At 34.9% G+C, this 18,598-nt stretch overlaps 2 protein-coding genes across 2 annotated transcripts in view; both read right to left on the reverse strand.

Moving 5' to 3' along the window:
- Nucleotides 1-490: 490 nt before the first annotated feature.
- On the reverse strand, nucleotides 491-1,885 carry LOC127840970 (uncharacterized). Its single transcript, XM_052369442.1, has 2 exons — nucleotides 1,814-1,885; nucleotides 491-1,167 (listed from the first exon to the last, which is right to left on the reverse strand). The coding sequence occupies exons 1-2, from the start codon at nucleotides 1,821-1,823 to the stop codon at nucleotides 803-805; spliced, it is 375 nt and encodes a 124-aa protein (XP_052225402.1). The 5' UTR covers nucleotides 1,824-1,885; the 3' UTR covers nucleotides 491-802.
- A 989-nt stretch (nucleotides 1,886-2,874) lies between these two features.
- LOC127840711 (monocarboxylate transporter 12-B-like) overlaps nucleotides 2,875-18,598 on the reverse strand; it is a 33,619-nt gene continuing 17,895 nt past the window's right edge. Inside the window, exons 2-4 of the mRNA XM_052369126.1 lie at nucleotides 16,800-17,077; nucleotides 7,069-7,212; nucleotides 2,875-3,689 (exon numbers count right to left, since the gene is read on the reverse strand). Coding sequence (XP_052225086.1) covers nucleotides 2,875-3,689; nucleotides 7,069-7,212; nucleotides 16,800-17,028 — 1,188 coding nt within the window. The 5' untranslated portion in view covers nucleotides 17,029-17,077. The remainder of the gene's footprint in view (nucleotides 3,690-7,068; nucleotides 7,213-16,799; nucleotides 17,078-18,598) is intronic.

Genomic DNA, 18,598 nt, shown 5'->3' on the forward strand with positions numbered 1-18,598 from the left:
ACGCATTGATGGAAATACATATGGGCTATGCTCTGTGAAAAGGGGTTTAATGCATGTGCGTTAAGTGTCGTGCCAGATTAACCTAAGCATTCCGCACAGGGCAATCACAGGGACGACACTTTTCGCTTTTATGATATTTTTCGTATACATAGATTCTCTTCTCACCAAAACAAAAATTTAGGCGGAAAGTTTCGTCCCTGATAAGCCTGGGCGGACTGCACAGGCCAATCTAGGACGACACTTTACGTAAATGTATGAAACCCCTTTTTCACAGAGCAAGGCCCATATATAGATAGATTTAAAGAATACCACACTGTCGATTGCCTGAGAACAGTCGTTTATGCTCAATTTCAAATTGAGAAAATAATAAATTGATAGGATGACATTCATTTATACCAATAGAATTGTTTACTACGCTGTTATTGACTGAAATAACGAATAAAAACAAAACTAATCGGTATGCCAAAGGTAAAGAAGCAATTCGATAAAGTAAATATTTGTGTATTTAATTGATAAATGTATTCACTTACATGTTTGTTAGAATAAATTAATTATCTACGAAACAAAGTTTTTATGTCCAATAAAATAATGAAAACAATAAAAACAACAGGCAAAGTTATACACACACATAAAACGAATCACTAAATTAACATCAAGATGGACAAGCAAATAATTTTTAAACAAAAACATGTTAAAAGACGCTTCTACTAAAATATAAAATGAATTATGCGCCTACCTATATCCAATTGAATAATGAATTGAGCGGAGTATAACCTCGTATATTTTACAAAAGTTTCACATGTCAACTTTCATCTATAAACTTTAGTTCTTCCCCGTTAAAAAGTCGCTGAATTTCTTCAGAAAAGTCTACGTCAGCTGACACATTAAATATATTATTTCTTAACGAGCATGCGCTACCGGAACAAGAAGCAGATTTCTGCTCTGCAGTGAATTCTTGCGTTTCCGTTTCCTGTTTTTCGTTTATTTCTTCGAGATTGAAACGCTTGTTGGGAATATGGACGCTATTCAGCATCGAAGACACTGTTTCATTGACGTCACCGTTGTTGCTGATGACGTAATCAGTATCTGGTACGTCCGGTTTGTCGTTGTTAGGCTGGAAAACGACCGTAGCCATTCCTAAGGCGGCACCAATGAGAATAACGAAGGCTAAAATAGAATCGAATTGAAGCACATGAACAATATGTTTTGAGCAATACGCATTACATGTATAACAACCGTCACATTATATGAGTCGGAGAAAACTGGGCGAAATGCATGTGCGTAAAGTGTCGCCCCAGATTAGCCTGTGCAGTCCGCACATGCTAAAATTGGACGACACTTTCCGCCTAAATTGGATTTTTGCTTAGAAGAGACTTCATTTAAACAAAAAATGGCAAAGTGTCGTCCCTGATTAGCCTGTGCGGACTACACAGGTTAATCTAGGACGACACTTTACGCACATGCATTATGCCCAGTTTTCTCAGAACGCGACTCATATAAATGAAATGAATGCTTTGCTTAAAAAGGTGGACGATCATGTCTTCAAATGACTGACACAACCTCAGCCAACAACAACATAACAACCCCCTCATCATTTTAATTGTAACCATCCACATCATCGTCATAAGAAAAAAACCATCATAAGCAATTGCAAAAAAAAACAAAGACAGCAATTCACACAAAGAACACAAAATATCATCATCAGCGACAATACATGGTTATCTATAGATCTACCCGAATGATATACATATGGGACATAGTTATGAAACACATATGATATATATCAAAGAAAATAAACACACGGACATCTCACCTGCAACCATAAACGCGTGTTCAAAAGTCCCACCTCTGTCAACTATAATACCTGAAAAGAGATTGATTGATTGATTTTGATTCAGGTTTTAAAACACATAATATACAAGTTATCTTTCAAAATTATATAACAATTTTAACTAAAGGCATTTGTGAGATTTCTGCTGATCAAAACCTATGGTATAAAAACTGCCATAAAATAATATGAAATATGAAATGACAAGGAAAATGAACACAAAAGTGAAACAATAATAAATTGTCTTAAGGAAGCGTATCACCTCAAATTAGATTTGAAGGGAACAGATCAGCAACTGCCTCACACTTAAAATATGATTTAATGTGACTATACTGGAATATAATATATTGCTTGATTATCACAGTTAAACATGTCACATATATTTGTTATCGCAGATTTTCAGCACAGACTAGTAATGTGATATATTATAGAAACAAATTCACAACTTTAGGGAAAACTTATTATGTAAAAAGAAATAACTTGGATAATATAGTGTAAAAACCTAGGATTGCCCATGAAAGCTCGAAAGCTAATTTCCAATGGGGTCCAGTTTAGGTTATACTTATATACTATAATATAATCCTGGGAGAAAGTTACACAATATGAACAATAAGTCCCTGATAATTTGAGTATACATGTAAGTTGTTACAAAGATAACAAAGATTTGTTCCAGATCTAGTCTTATTTTGATGTTTGTTAACAAAAAGCAATTTCGAGTTATATAAAAAAACAGGCAATACAACTTTTGTAACTTCATTTTCGGTATGTGTAATATCAAGTGTGCTGTGTGTTAATGTAAAACATCAATTTGTACATTATTAGAAGACTCAAAGCGGAGGATTCATATTTTTTAAATGAACATTTAAAAATACATAAAGCCCCGCTGTGGGAAAACCGGGCTTAATATATTTGCATAAAGTACCGTCAAACATATGCCTGTGTATTCCGCACAGGCTTATTTGGGACGACGATTTCGTTTAGAAGAGGCTTCCATTATACAAAACCTTCAACTACATTTAGTTGTTTTTTTTTTATTCAGTCACAGGTCAGTCCCCATTGCATTCTAAGTCATATTGGTACTTGCCTGTAACGATTGGTCCTATTGCGGTTCCTATGGCAGTGAAAACCAGTTCAACACCGGTCGCTATGTTGAGAAATTTCAAACTGACCAAGTGAATATTTATGGAGTTCATTACCGCATAACATCCTCCGAAGTATGCCCCTAATATCGCTGAAAATATCACTAAGCCCACTAATGTTCGGGAATATATAGGGAACAGAAATGTCGCCAACGCCAGTGAACCAAAAGAACCGGAATATAACACTATTCCGTCGACTGACTTCTTTTCGGAAACAAACGTTGTCATGATACGGGCGAGTATCGTTGAGGCGCCACATGCGGACAAAAGAAGCGCCGCTGTCATACGTGAGTGACCTTTTGAAACGGCGACGGCTGGTAGATGGAGAAATATCATGTAGGTGCCTACACTGAATAGCATCAGACTGAGCGAAAAACATATGATTAGTTTGTTAGCGTAGACGTTTGCATAGAGCTTCATAATTTGTGATTTTGATAATGGGGCTTCGTCGTTGGTTTTTAATGACCGTTGTCTCGCACGCTCCAGTCTAGACGGGCGACACAGCACCGCGAATAAACACTTATGCAAGCTGATTCCCGCAAGCATAATGAAATAACCGCGTCTGCCGTATAATCCACACATGAGTTCCAATATGGGTGAAAATATGCACGTGCCGACCCCTACACCGGAAATCGCGACCCCTAATGCCGTGTTGCGCCATCTCCGGAAGTTGAAACCCACGACCATCATAGTTGCTGTGTAACCAATGCCGCCACCAAAACCTGAGAAACAAATAAGATACGTTTTTTTTAAAGAAAACAAAGAACACTTAAAGTGAGGTTATAACAATTAAATATAACATTATGCTAGCTGGTATGATATTTTGAAAATAAGTATCTGTCGAGTTGGTTGTGTAAATTAACATAGAACGAACGGCGCATCATATTTGACATAGTATGGTTGCAAATCACACCACTACGTTCATATCAGCCACTGCTCGATATATAGAGAATAACAAGTTTCTGCCTGATCTTTTTGTAATATATCAGGCAAGGCTTAGAACTCATTAATTCGTGCCGAGCCTGATATATTACAAAAAGATCAAGCAGTAACCTACAAATCGCTAAAAAGCTGCAGTTTTAGCGGGAACGAATATGACTTTTGTCGTTTAACGTGTTAATAAAGACGTCATGAGCACGCGCGCTTAATATTGTAAAAAAAGTTTTTTTGCTGTTTGTGTTGCATTTTGTGTTTAAAATATATAACATATTGGTATCAAATTGTTTGTTTTGTTAAATCTGATTTGATTTTACTAAAAATGATGACTTTATAGTTGATTCCGAATAATATGGCCATCCCCCACACATGACTGATATAAGAACTTCCAATTGACCATGATATAAAAATATCAGGTAACGTTCTACCAGGCAGATATCAATGCGGTAGTATGATAAAAATTCATCACTTTTGAAAAAATATAATCAGATTCAGCAAAACAAATCTTTATACCATGACCTTATATATGATAGACACAAAAAGAAACAAAACGGCAAAACAATATTTTACAAATATTTAGCCACAATTACACATGACGTCATTATTAACACGTCAAACATCGTATTTAACCCGATTAAAATGCAGCGTCATAGCAATTATATTGAGAACAAGCAAACTCGTTGAATCGATATCACCCGCCATATAATTTTTGTTTATGAATGGATGCAAATCCCGTGATATACGGTATAATAATACAAAATAATTAACTGAAGGATAATTGTTTTCATGCATTGCAATTCTCCTCCTTGATTTTTATACAACCATGAAGTTTTACGTTGAAATTTTGTAGCGTATCTGAGATATTAATTGAAAAATTACATCATGCAAATACAACAAAGTGCAATAACTCTTAGTTGAAAAAGTGAAGGGATGTGGTTCTTGTCCATGACACTTCTTCATACTGATTTCTACACACCCATTTAGTTTCATGTTGTAATGTTGTATCGTATCTGGGATATAGTCCTAAAAAGTTCCATCAAACAAAAACAACAAAGGGCATTAACTCTTATTAAAGAAAGTGAAGGGTTATGGTACTTAAGCATGGTACTTCTACTCATTAATATCAATACACCTATGAAATGAAGTTGCATGTTGAAGTCGTTCATGGTATCTGAGATAAAGCCCTGAAAAGTTACATAAAATAAAAAAGGGCAATAACTATTATAATAGAAAGTGTATGGCAATGGCTCATGTGCATGGGACTTCTCCTCATTGATATCTATACACGTATGAACTTTCAAATTGACATCTTATTTAGTATCTGAGACATAGCCTTAACAAGTGTTGTGGCAGACGGGCGAACTGACACGCGGACAACGCCAATTTTATATCCCACCGATTTTTGCGGGGGATATTAACCTATTTATGCCTAGCGTCTATAAAAGCTGCCTTGGCAAACAGCGTAGACCCAGATGAATGGAATTTCTGTAAGAAATGTTCTAAATATAGAAATAAATATACTAGACATCCCTAATTTTGGAAATAAATTGATCCAATTTAGAAGGATGGGAGAGTCCACTAGGCATAAATGGGTTAATAATCGGTTACTGCCCTATGGTTGCATTAGAAATCAAACTCGGCGCGAATAAAAAATACATTCTTAGCCTCACCTGATATATAACACAACAAAATGGCGGTACCATGTTATTCTCTATTTACGCTTCTGATCTTGCATTTTCCAATTGGAAGATTGTACGATTAAGTCCGATTGGACATATAATGACTTGAAATGGGTTAAATTTATAGGTCACGTCATTCTTTCTCTTGTTTCTGTGCTATTCCGACGCATCATAGCTCGATATTCTGCTTCTTTGATTGAACCGATTTAACGCAATCGGATCGGCTTTGGTATCCGCTATCAGCGGAACTCCCTGCATTTTAAAATCAGTAATCACAGTCTCTCTGAAAACTTAATTAATCAAAGCTCTTTACAGTAGAAGCCCATTACGCTTGTTTAAAAAAGGAATACGGTTTTTAATTAAACCATGTATTCCGTTAATGCAAATGGTTAAAAAAAAGTGTTTATTTCTACTAAGCTTGTCAACTTGATATCGCGTGCTCAGTTAAGTTTCGAATACAATCATTGGCTCCATATCTCAAAGAATAAGAGATTGGAAATATAACATTGTTTGTAAGAGTTTTATTTACGATGTGTTTTTGCTATTTCAATTCAAGCAAAAGCTTAACCCATTTATGCCTAAAGGACTCTCACATCCTTATAAATTGGTTCAATTTATATTCAAAGTTAGGGATGTCTAGTATATTTATTTCTATATTTAGAATATTTCTTACAGAAATTCCTTTAAGCAAACAGCGCAGACCCAGATGAGACGCCGCATCATGCGGCATCTCATCTGGGTCTACGCTGTTTGCCAAGGCCTTTTTTCTTGACGCTAGGCATAAATGGGTTAAGCTTAATACATTTATATTTCTATTTGCCGGTTACCATAAAACGGTAAAGCCAAAAGGTGACAAAAACCATACTGTTGATTTAATTAAACATAAAGTAAGTATTTTCATAGAAAATCGACCATTTCAGCAGGTTTAATTATGATCAGAATATTTGAGTCGCGTTCTGAGAAAACTGGGTTTAATTCATGTGCGTAAAGTGTCGGCCAATATTAGCCTGTGCAGTCCGCACAGGCTAATAAGGGACGACACTTTCCGCCTTAACTGGATTTTAACGCGTCCCATTTATTTTGAAAACTTCCCCACCACCTGCACATGCTAATCTGGGATGACACTATACGCAAATCTATTAAGCCCAGTTTTCCCAGAACGCGGTTTATATGGGCCTTACTCTGTGAAAATGCAGTTTAAAGCATGTGCTTTAAGTGTCGTCCCATCTTAGCCAGTGCAGTCCGCTTTAATGATATTTTCTGTTTAAAGAAAGTCTCTTCTTTGCAAAAATCTAGTTTAGGCGAAAAGTGTCGTCCCAGATTAGCCTGTGCAGACTGCACAGGCAAATCGAGGACGACACTTTACGCACATGCATTATACCCAGTTTTCTCAGAACGTGACTCATATATTTAAGTGGTTGTAGTGTTAAGGTTGTGCAATATATGTATTCGGCTACATGGCGACATATTATGACATTGCACTCACCCGCTAAGATACCGTACGTGAAGATGACGAGGTACAGGCTGGGGCTGAACGCCGACGACAAGAGGCCGACGGTGGTCAGGACGCCGTCGATAAACATGGCCGTTCGACAGCTCCACCGGTCGATAATAAGGCTTGACAGTGGGCCTGCAACCATTAAGAGAAAATAATTGTTAATAGAAAGACTTTCCGAGTGAAATATACTGACCGTTTGTATCTATAGCAAGGTGTCCGTTATACTCAGTTGAAATATAGAATAATTTTCGTCGGGGGATAAAGAATGGCCGCTTTAACGAGGTGACCGCTCTACTCAGTTGACCGCTTAGTCAGGTTGGAACATAAATATAGCACAAACAAACGTAACGAGAAATATATGAATTGCAAGCATAATCTGAAAGTTAAACAAGAATTTGAACAGAAACAAAGAAGAGAAACAAAATTGAAATAGAGGTAATGTCGAAATAATGATTAATTTCAATGCATAACGATGAATATAAAGCGTTGCGACATTAGTACATTCAATTGTATGTCTCTTTCGCGTAATTGTGTTGTTTAATATTGTTAATAACTTCATTTTGTTTACAAACAATTTCCGTTTTTGGAGTGAAAAATCAACAGTAGCAAATCAGCATGCTATGGATTTGTCGTCTGGTATTGATTTGTTTCACTTCATGTTGGATATACGAGCCCTAAGAGGAATAAATAATAATGACACCCTCTCCACGCTCTTTAGACTTTTGAACAAACATTTCAAGAAATAACACGTCGAGACGCGTTGATTAGCAAACAAGCCCGCATCAACATCAAGTTAACCCATTTATGCCTAGCGTCTAGAAAACAAGGCATAGGCAAACAGCGTAGACCCAGATGATGCGGCGTCTCATCAGGGTCTGTACTGTTTGCTTAAAGGAATTTCTGTAAAAAATATTCTAAATATAGAAATAAATATACTTGACATCCCTATTTTCGGAAATATATTGATCAAATTTAGAAGGATGGGAGAGTGCACTAGGCATAAATGGGTTAACAATTCGTTGCCTCGTAGTTCCCCAAAGGCCTATAGTGTATGTCTGGAATGAACACATATCTTGTTTTCTTGTGTCTGATTTGATGACAAACTGTTGCAGATTAAATTATGGAAACGAATTACGGCATCGGCGGAACTAAAATTGAGTTTCAATAGCGACGTTGCATGGACCCGTACTGGTAAATAAGTTTTTTTTCCATATGTGTTACGCACAATCCATGTATCTACATGAACTACATTTACCTTCTCATGTATTTGTACACCAATGCATGAACGTCATTGTCGAGTGTGCAGCTCAGCCGACATTAAAGGGATCTTTTCACGGTTTGGTAACTTGACAAAATTGAACAAAGTTGTTTCAGATTCGCAAATTTTCGTTTTAGTTATGATATTTGTGAGGAAACAGTATTACTGAACATATACCATAGTCCAATATAGCCATTATATTATCTTTTGGCGATTTGAAAACCTAAAAATTATAAAGCGTTGCAACGCGAAACGATTGAATAATTTGGAGAGTTCTGTTGTCGTTTGAATTTACGAAACTACGAAGATTGCTTATATAAGGTATAAAATACTTACGCTGTGTATACTCGGCGAAATAGCCGAGAGGGCTTATACTTTTTTACTTCAGACTAACTACAGGACTCCGGGGGTCACTGGTTCGAGCCCTGGTACCGGCTCCTTTTTTCCCTTTTTTTAAATTTTATTCTTGATTTGTTACTGGAGCTTTTAAGATCCAATGTTTACATTTATTAATATAAAGCATTTAATGACAAACTTAAAATATGCCAAAATCTGTGAAAAGGCCCCTTTAACGACGAAGACCCTTTTGTATATGTTTGTACAAAGTATTCAGTTGTTACCTTTTTGACATTTAAAACCTCATGAATACGTCATTCGGTTTGTGAATACATAGAACAATTAAAATGAAATGATAGAATTGAACAGATTGTGTGTGTGTGTGTGTCTGTGTGTGTGTGTGCGTGTGTGTGTGTGTCTATGCGTGTGTCTGTCCGTGTGTCTCACGGTCAGTGAGTCTGTCTGTCTGTATGTCGGTTTTTAAGTCTGCTGTCTGTAAGTCTGTATGCAAGTCTATTCGAAAGTCTGTTTGTAAGTCTGAAATTATCCCTGGTTTGACGGATGAGAGAAAAAACGGACTATACATGCACATTTTCAATTTAACCAAAATTTTATTTTTAAAGTGAAACAATAAGAAAACAAATATAATAAAATCAATACATTTTTCGATGTTAAGTAGGTTGGGAAACATGCACATGTTTTTTACGTCTCACCGCTGAATTAGATCTTCCATATATGTAAAATATTATTCTCCTTTGATTCTCCGCCATTTAAGTACAGCAATAAATATACTCGTGTTACTTGAAGCATAAAACATGTGCGTGTTAAAGGATTTTGCGTGTTAGAGGATTCTGCGTGTTAGAGGATTCTTGCCGATCCACGTTGCCCGAAGAACTAAGTGAAGACCATTAACTGAAATACAGATACTGCGCCTGCAGTTATCAATAATACGGTTTTGATGATGAAAACTGACGTACAAAGTATATCATAATATTGTAAAACGCGTGCGTTATAACTTGTATTCATTGAACATGTGCGTAAAGTGTCGCCCCAGACACTTTCCGCTTTTATGGTATTTTTAGTTTCAAGGAAGTCCCTCCTTACCGAAAATCAAGTTTAGGCGGAAAGTGGTTAGGCGGTTCTATTAAACTCCGCGGAACTTAATTTATTGTATAGTTGATGGAAGCTTATTATGCTTTCGTTGTCGTGTCATGCAAGCCTGGTGAATACTTAGTAATATGATCCCAATAGCTATTAGAAGCGTAACACGTGAGGTTTTTACGTAACCTAGGAGTCGTGTTCTGAGAAAACTGGGCATAATGCATGTGCGTAAAGTGTCGCCCCAGATTAGCCTGTGCAATCCGCACACGCTAATCAGGGACGACACTTTCCACTTTTGTGGTATTTTTCGCTTGAAGGAAGTCTCTTGCACACAAAAATCCAGTTAAGGCGGAAAGTGTCGTCCCTGATTAGCCTGTGCGGACTGCACAGGCTAATCTTGGACGACACTTTACGCACATGCATTATGCCCAGTTTTCTCAGAATGCGACTCATTTAGGAGCGTTTTGCGATGTATAACAACGGACAACCTTCTCAGATCTATACTTTCCATGCCAAAATGATACCGTAGACCCATATGTTTAAACATAGTACGAATACAACGTTTTGTGATTACTCATTATATTAAAATATAACTCGGGAAAAAAGCGAAAATTTCTATTAACTCTTACATGTCGCCCATTTTTAATCAGGATATACGAATAAATATACATCTTTTAGTGATATGTATTGATAAAAGTGTTCTGCTTTAAAATTCTGTGGATTGGATAACACATGAATTGTACACAAATGAAAAGTGCGACGGACATATGTTATTTGTTGAAATATAAATGCCTAAAGGTAGACCTACCTTTGTGGAAAATAAAAAATTCGTGATTCGTAAAAACTGCTGGGATTCTCATGAAAGAGCTGATGATAGTATACTGACTGTGGTTAGTCATTTAAAGTTGTTGACGATAGGCACTCAATTATTTAAGATGACCGAATGACAGAACTGATTCAAACCTTTCGTTGTGCATCCATGCGTTACATTAAGAACTGTGCAACGGCACAGGTCACATTAATTAAGATTGTATTTAACTCTGGGCCCATGGATCATTTTAAGAGGTCAATAGTGGCGAAAGATTAATAAATGAGAAGATTTGAATGTTTCGAACAGAAATGTTCAATTAATATGGGCATATCTTTCTATTATGCGCGTTTGGTCGCCTCTAATCTGATCGCAGACGCAGTACAATATTAGCCAAAGTCCGTCGAACAACTGACAACCTTTTTATCACACTTTAACAAACCCCAGATGATTGCCTCTCGGCTATCTTGAATGTGAAAAACGGGAAAATCATGTCACGCACTACAAGTCGTATTAATTTGAATGTTTAGAAACAAATTTAAAGGGGCCGTCCAACAGATTTTGGCATGCATTGAAGCTTGTAATTAAATGCTTTAGATAGTTTATATTGATAAATTTTAACATTTGAACTATAAATATCCAGTAAAAAACAACAAAAAGAATACAATTTAAAAAAATGAAAAAAGTAACCCTCAACAGGGCTCGAACCACTGACCCCTGGAGTCCTGGAGTAAAAAGTCTCCCGCCATGACCACTCGACCATCAACGATCATCCAACGAGCGGATGTATATTTTAGGGATAACCAATCCTCGTAGTTTCCCAAAATATCGTTTCGCGTCGCACGACGCTATATCTGTTGGATGGCCCCTTTAAGGAAATAATGTACAAGAAAGGGAAGTCCTAGATTGGTGCAATTTTACCATCGTATTGGGATTGTATTTGGATGTTGGTAACCTAAAAAAAACTATCACGTTATACAACTTCTTCTGCATATATGGAGTGATAAGTGTCATTTAAATTAAAATATTTTGCCCGTCCAAAAAACACCGGTAGTTGTCGTATCAAACATCACATTCGAACGTATCATCCATACATCTTTGAAGAAGTGGGGTATAGCAATAATCATTAAAACAAATCATTTCGTTGCCAGGAGGTGTATTTAATAATCATTTTTATTTCGGGTATTCATAGTATCTTAATACTATATATATACATGTCATATTTTCGGTCAATTGACATTTGCGCAGGAAGCATTGATATTTAGTCGTTCATTAACATGATTTGACTATTTTGAAAATGAAAAAACAGCACATGTACTTCTTTTAAATTCTTTGTGTTGCGAAAAGCGCGAACATTTAATGAAAACATGTTAAATCGAAAAATTTAAAGCGTGTACGTATCGATTGCTGGTTGAATAAAGTAATGCATGTAACAATTTTATATTTTATAAAAGTTTCACGGATTACAGCACCTAACGTGTGCGTCCTTAGCGCAAATAATTTTACGTTAATATGTCCTGTTTGCAAAAGAAACTGTCAGTAGGAACACATTCATAATGGCGCAATCGTTCCACTCCATGAAGGTATGCAATTTGGCTGCTTAAACATGTAATTGTATGTGGGACGCGCGATCTAGTTGATGCTTAGAGATCAATTCAGCGAACGCGGATTAGTGTTATCAATAAACGTCCGTTTTGACATGTGGTTCGTACCTATGGTCAAAAGAATCAATTAATGGATTAGCAATGTGCACTTGAGTGCTGCGGAACCGTAACTCGTATCAATTTTTGTTTGAATGAATGGCATTTCATCTAGAGGGGGGGGGGGGGGGCAAACTGATGCTTCGCTTGACAGAGATGCTGATAGCTTCTTTTATGTCAATTATAAAAACAATCATCTCGCTAATTGAAGATCAGACCATTAACCAATACATTATCAGATCATTACCCAATGCACAACAGTAGTTTGCACAAAACTTAAATGCGACTTTGCAGGTGTACCAACTTCAGTTTTTATGATACATATCAAATAACATCTTTAAAAATTGAATATTCGACCGGCTTTCTAAAATTTGAATATCCCTTACAATCTCTAAAACAAGAAAAGCGGTTCGATTTGACAGTCTTTAACAAAAAATACCGTAAGTCATTTTGAATGTCAACGGGAGAAAAAAAATCACGCATTACTACACTTTTTGTAAATAAGGCGTATGGAGTTTCGACTTAATAGAACCAAAGAAGTAGTTTAATCGTCAAGAGATGCTAACAGATGACCCAAATAAACAATAGACTAACCAAACGTATCACTCCTGCATACGTATTTATAAAGAACGGAAATGGGAAAGATCTATACACGCCACAAATAATGATTTAATCCATCAATAGAAGCCTCGTGGGACACTAAATCATCTCTGAAGAAACACTATAATATCATTTATAAACGCCGAACTTTTTTTTGGAGAAAAAAACACGCTTTCCAACAACTTCTCTATTATTTCCGTTATTTATCCACCAAAACAGAATGTGGTTTTCAAAATAAATTGTTGTTTATATAACATAATAATAATAAATATTATTAATGCACGTTTTAAGTTTTTGTAAATGAATTAAAAAAAAACTACGCATTCTTTAAGAAATTTGCAAATTCTAAATTATTGGACATTATAGACATTATAGACAGGATGTCTAGTCTCGATAAATCACGATTTATGTATGACAGAGCAATTTACTCCGAAAACGTCTGGCTGATCGATTTCCTACTGTAATAAAGTATATGCATTAAAATGTTTCTTTTTAATTCACGTGCAGCGTTCAAATCATAGTATAAGTGAATCTAAAGTTATCATTCCACGTAAGTGAATATCGGTATTTCTGGCATAATTTACATTTAACGTTAGTGAAATCCTAAGCATAGTTTTAATGGTTATCCTTGTTAATTTTGAAGCAATTTTTTAACAATGAAATGAAAGTAAATTCGTAAACATAATTTATCACATGCCATACCCTGTTTCCTATGTAATATAACCATTACGAATATTTTTATCTTACACATGTGTAATAAGCTTTTTAAGCGTTTTTATGGGCTTAGTTTTCATAAGGTTGACCAATCGCATTTTGTAATTTTGCTGAAATAACGTTGGAACGTCAAATGAAGTCACGAAATGTAAACAACATTCGGGATTTATCATTATGTTTGCATAAATATTTATTTAATTTGCTCATTTAAAAGCATGTGATAAAAAGATCTGACACTCGTTGTCATTTCATACCATATTTTATTAAACTCGTCCAGGACATTCGTTAGTAAGCTCGCCAAAGGCTCGCTTACTAACAAAATTCCTGAACTCGTTAAATAAAATATGGTATGAAATGACAACTCGTGCCAGATCCTATATATATATACCGCAATATTAGTAAATTGTATTAAGTTAAGTTTTCTTTGCAAAATCAGTAAATTCCTAAGAATAGGTATCATGAAATTGTTACTATTTCTTATGCATAGTTTACTTTTCCATAGTATTCGAATGCATATTTTTCACTGCCTTGCTAGAAGATTCTCTAAAGTAAAGTCTGCATGGTTATGTTTGTAAATTCCTAATACAGTTACTATATTTCAATGCAATGATAGAAAACTCACATGCAATTGTTTTATTGCAATCCTAGTGGAATATATTAAGTTAGGTTTACATTGCAATATTAGTAAAGTCTTATGTATAGTATTAATTGCAATAATAGTAAAAATAAAAGGTTTAGTTTACAGTGCATTATTATTAAATTCCGAGGCATAGGTTACAAAGTTCGTATGCAATTATTTCAATGCAATGATGGTTTCATTATAGTCCTAGTTTTTATTACAACCTTAGCAAAGTATAGTTGACATTGTAATATTACATTACGAAGCATACTTTACAATGCAATGTTAGTAAATTCCTTAGTATTGTTTACATTGAATTAATCGTAAATCACTAAGTATATGCTATAAAATTACTAAGCACACTTTAAAATACAATGTTAATAAATTCCTAACAATGCAATGTTAGTAAATTCCTTAGTATTGTTCACATTGAATTAATCGTAAATTACTAAGTATATGCTATAAAATTACTAAGAACACTTTAAAATAAAATGTTAATAAATTCCTAACAATGCAATGTTAGTAAATTCCTTAGTATTGTTCACATTGAATTAATCGTAAATTACTAAGTATATGCTATACAATTATTAAGAACACTTTAAAATACAATGTTAATAAATTCCTAACAATGCAATGTTAGTAAATTCTTTAGTATTGTTTACATTGAATTAATCGTAAATTACTAAGTTTATGCTATAAAATTACTAAGAACACTTTAAAATACAATGTTAATAAATTCCTAACAATGCAATGTTAGTAAATTCCTTAGTATTGTTTACATTGAATTAATCGTAAATTACTAAGTATATGCTATAAAATTACTAAGAACACTTTAAAATACAATGTTAATAAATTCCTAATCAAAACATACAATTCAATGTTTATGAATTCTCTTAATTGAAGTTTTGATGGCAATGTTAGTGAATTGCTACACATATTATTCAATGACAAATTCATAAATTCCTAAGCTTAGTTTTTATTGAAATGTTAGTACATGCCTAAGTATGGCTGACATTGCACTGTTAGTAAATTCTCAAGTATAAATAAGATTGCATAGTAAGTTAATGCCTAAGCATAGTTTACAATGCAATGATATATATTCCTTCGCAAGGCTCACATGACAATGTTAGTGCTTATTTCTACGTGTAACTCGCGTCACAATGTTACTAAGTTCCTTCGCAACGCGTAATCGTTATTAATGCATGCATAAATAGATTAATGCATGCATTAAGCTTATATTGCAATTGTGTGAATTCATACTTAAATAGAATGTTATTAAAATTCTGTGCGTGACTTTCAGTGAGATGTTGTTAAACTTTCCATACATGAAGTTCCTCGAAATCCCTGTATATAAGTTACTTTTAAATGGTATCTTATACCTGTATCGGTGTAATTATATGAACTTACTGTATATAACTAACATTTAAATCGTATTACATTCCTGTATCAATTTAATGCTTTCTCTGTATATGACATTAAACTGTTCAATAATTGCTGTATGTTATAGAAAGTTTGGTATTCGTTGATATAACTTACAATTCAGAGTTATTAACTCTCTGCATATGCATTACATTCCAATGTTGCAAAATTCACCACTACTACTAGTGCTGCTGCTGCTGCTACTGTTACTATTACTACTACAACTACTACTACTACTACTACTACTACTACTACTACTACTACTACTACTACTACTACTACTACTATTACTACTACGACTACTACTACTACTACTACTACTACTACTACTACTACTACTACTACTACTACTACTACTACTACTACTACTACTACTACTACTACTACTACTACTACTGCTGCTACTTCTACCACCACAACCATTACTACTACTACTACTACTACTACTACTACTACTACTACTACTACTACTACTACTTCTACTACTACTACTACTACTACTTCTACTACTACTATTATAATCATTATTATAATTATTATTATTAGTATTATTATTATCATTATTATTATTATTATTATTATTATTATTATTATTATTATTTTTATTATTATTATTATTATTATTATTATTATTACTATTATTATTATTATTATTATTATTATTATTATACGAATTAAATAACTGCTACGTCACACAGTACAATGAACGCACAAATAGGACACAGTGAAGAGTGAAGTCAATTTAAATAGACTGATAAATCATATAGTTACAGTCGTCAAAAGCTGTACGAACTGTATGTACGGTAGGACGTATGCAAGAACCAGTTCATAGCAGTAAGCTTACCACTTTACAGGCGATCAGCAACAAAACCCAAATCTTATGACACTTTACACCATTCTTGACGAGGCAACTAAGAATGATCGATTGGTCGTTGTCTTCTCAGGCTCTTCTTGCCCGTATCGCGGGTCTTTAAATATACTTCAGTGTACCTGGGGTTACGGAAAATATGCTAAAAATACCCCGGGGTATAACCGGTGCCTTTAAGCGTCTTTTAGTACCCGGGGTACATTGTAGTATACTATAGGGTACCCGGGGGTACTTCAGAGTAGTACATGAATCGACAATGCCACACATTGAGCGCAACTACGTTCAAATCAAGTTACCTCCAAGAGATACAAGCGACGCATACAGACTTCCGGCCCAGGCGGTCGCCGACGACGGCTTGTCGTACTCCTCCAACAGCGTCACGTGCACAATGCCGACGCCGTACAGAAGCATTCCGAATATCATGAAGTAGCCGAAGGAGGCCGCCAAAACCACCCAACTCCAGCCGCGGTCCAGCTCGTCCATGTTGGTCAGCGGTGACGTCACTTCCGGCTGAGCGGGCCGCATCCGGTCAGCGCTTCCTCTAATCGCTGCTTATCGTTGAACGTTATGCGACCTTGCAAAGAAAGAAAATACTCAAGTTGACTTATTTTGTGGTTTTTGCTATACAATTTTAAAGATGTTTTTGCTGGGTTGATAACGCGTAACTTCATCATCGGATAGGTACATAATTATTAGTTTGATGGAAATTGTCGCCCTTTACAGTGATGCCTTAATGCGTTTTCAAAATGAAAAGAAACTAAATTCCTTTTCAGTTTATGCTTTCGGGATTCTTATCACTTTCTTTAAGTGTCATTCATTCATTCATTCATTCATATTTTTCTCACTTTAACTGCTTAGAATACGTAAAAATATATGTATAATCAGGCCCGTAGCCAGGTTTTTGAAAAGGGGGGGGGGTGCGAATTTTTGTCATTGACGATTGTTATTGAGCAACGAAGTGGAGAAGGGAGTATGTGCGGGAGGGGATGTTGAAACGTAAACTCCTGCATTCTGGTCATTTTTTAAATGTATTCAGAGACTGAAGTTATATAGCATTTATATGAAAATTCACTTTCATTGACCATACTCAGTGACTGATCTACATGAATATGATACAATAAACATGTATTCCCCACCAAGTTTTTCAATAACCACCTTTTTCGACCAGTCACGGGAATACATCATTTTATACGGTGTTTAACCCGACACTAGTATGCGCGCACACACTTTGTTTACCTATGCAACACAAAATTATAGAATGTGAAATCAGCAATAAGAACGGTATAAAATATCATTATTTATTGGAATCTTGATAAAATTGCTGTGTTTTACCATTTTAACATTCTACCATTCTACCATTCATAAATCGAGCAAATTAAATGGAAATTTTTGACTTTTTTTACAAAACAAATATTTTTCTACTACTACGATAGTACCAGAGGCCTAGCATTGCTCAAAACGTACTAATAGTGTATTGTACAGTAAACACTGATTATAAAAACTGGGTCTTCTCTAATGTGCATCAATTCTAAAAAGAAATCAAAATGATATAATTGGTTACTTATTTTTTTTAAAACTATTTTAACAAATAAGTTATCTTTTTCAAAACGAATTTCGGAAACATACGAACACTTATGGCTTCATTAAGACCCTATAACCACAAACTACTGGCCCTTCGGTCTCAAAGTCCTAAACAATGTATACCAGGACGTTGAAGCAAAAAGATGTACTTATTTGCCCATTATATGCTCAAGATCCGTCACAGTTGATGAAAATTAAAAGTTAACGTCCAGCTGATCATATAACGTTTTGAATTCATTATAACAACTGTTTAAGAGTAAGACATTAATAGTGTGAAGTTTGACATAATTAAAACATTGTGGAAAGTTCTGGATGTGGAGCAGAACAGATGCCATTTAGTGTTGGTAAATAGAAAAAAGCTATATTGCTTTGTAACAATGATTTGTTTTCTTGTCATTCAAAAAAACATAATCACCTAAAACATATTTTCTTGTTTATAAGATTATTTATTTATTCAAGTTAATCAAATTGTTTTTCCAGCCATTTAGATAATTTTCGAAAAAGGTTATTGGAC

The sequence above is a fragment of the Dreissena polymorpha genome, chromosome 8, assembly GCF_020536995.1.
Source record: "Dreissena polymorpha isolate Duluth1 chromosome 8, UMN_Dpol_1.0, whole genome shotgun sequence".
NCBI lineage: Eukaryota > Metazoa > Mollusca > Bivalvia > Myida > Dreissenidae > Dreissena > Dreissena polymorpha.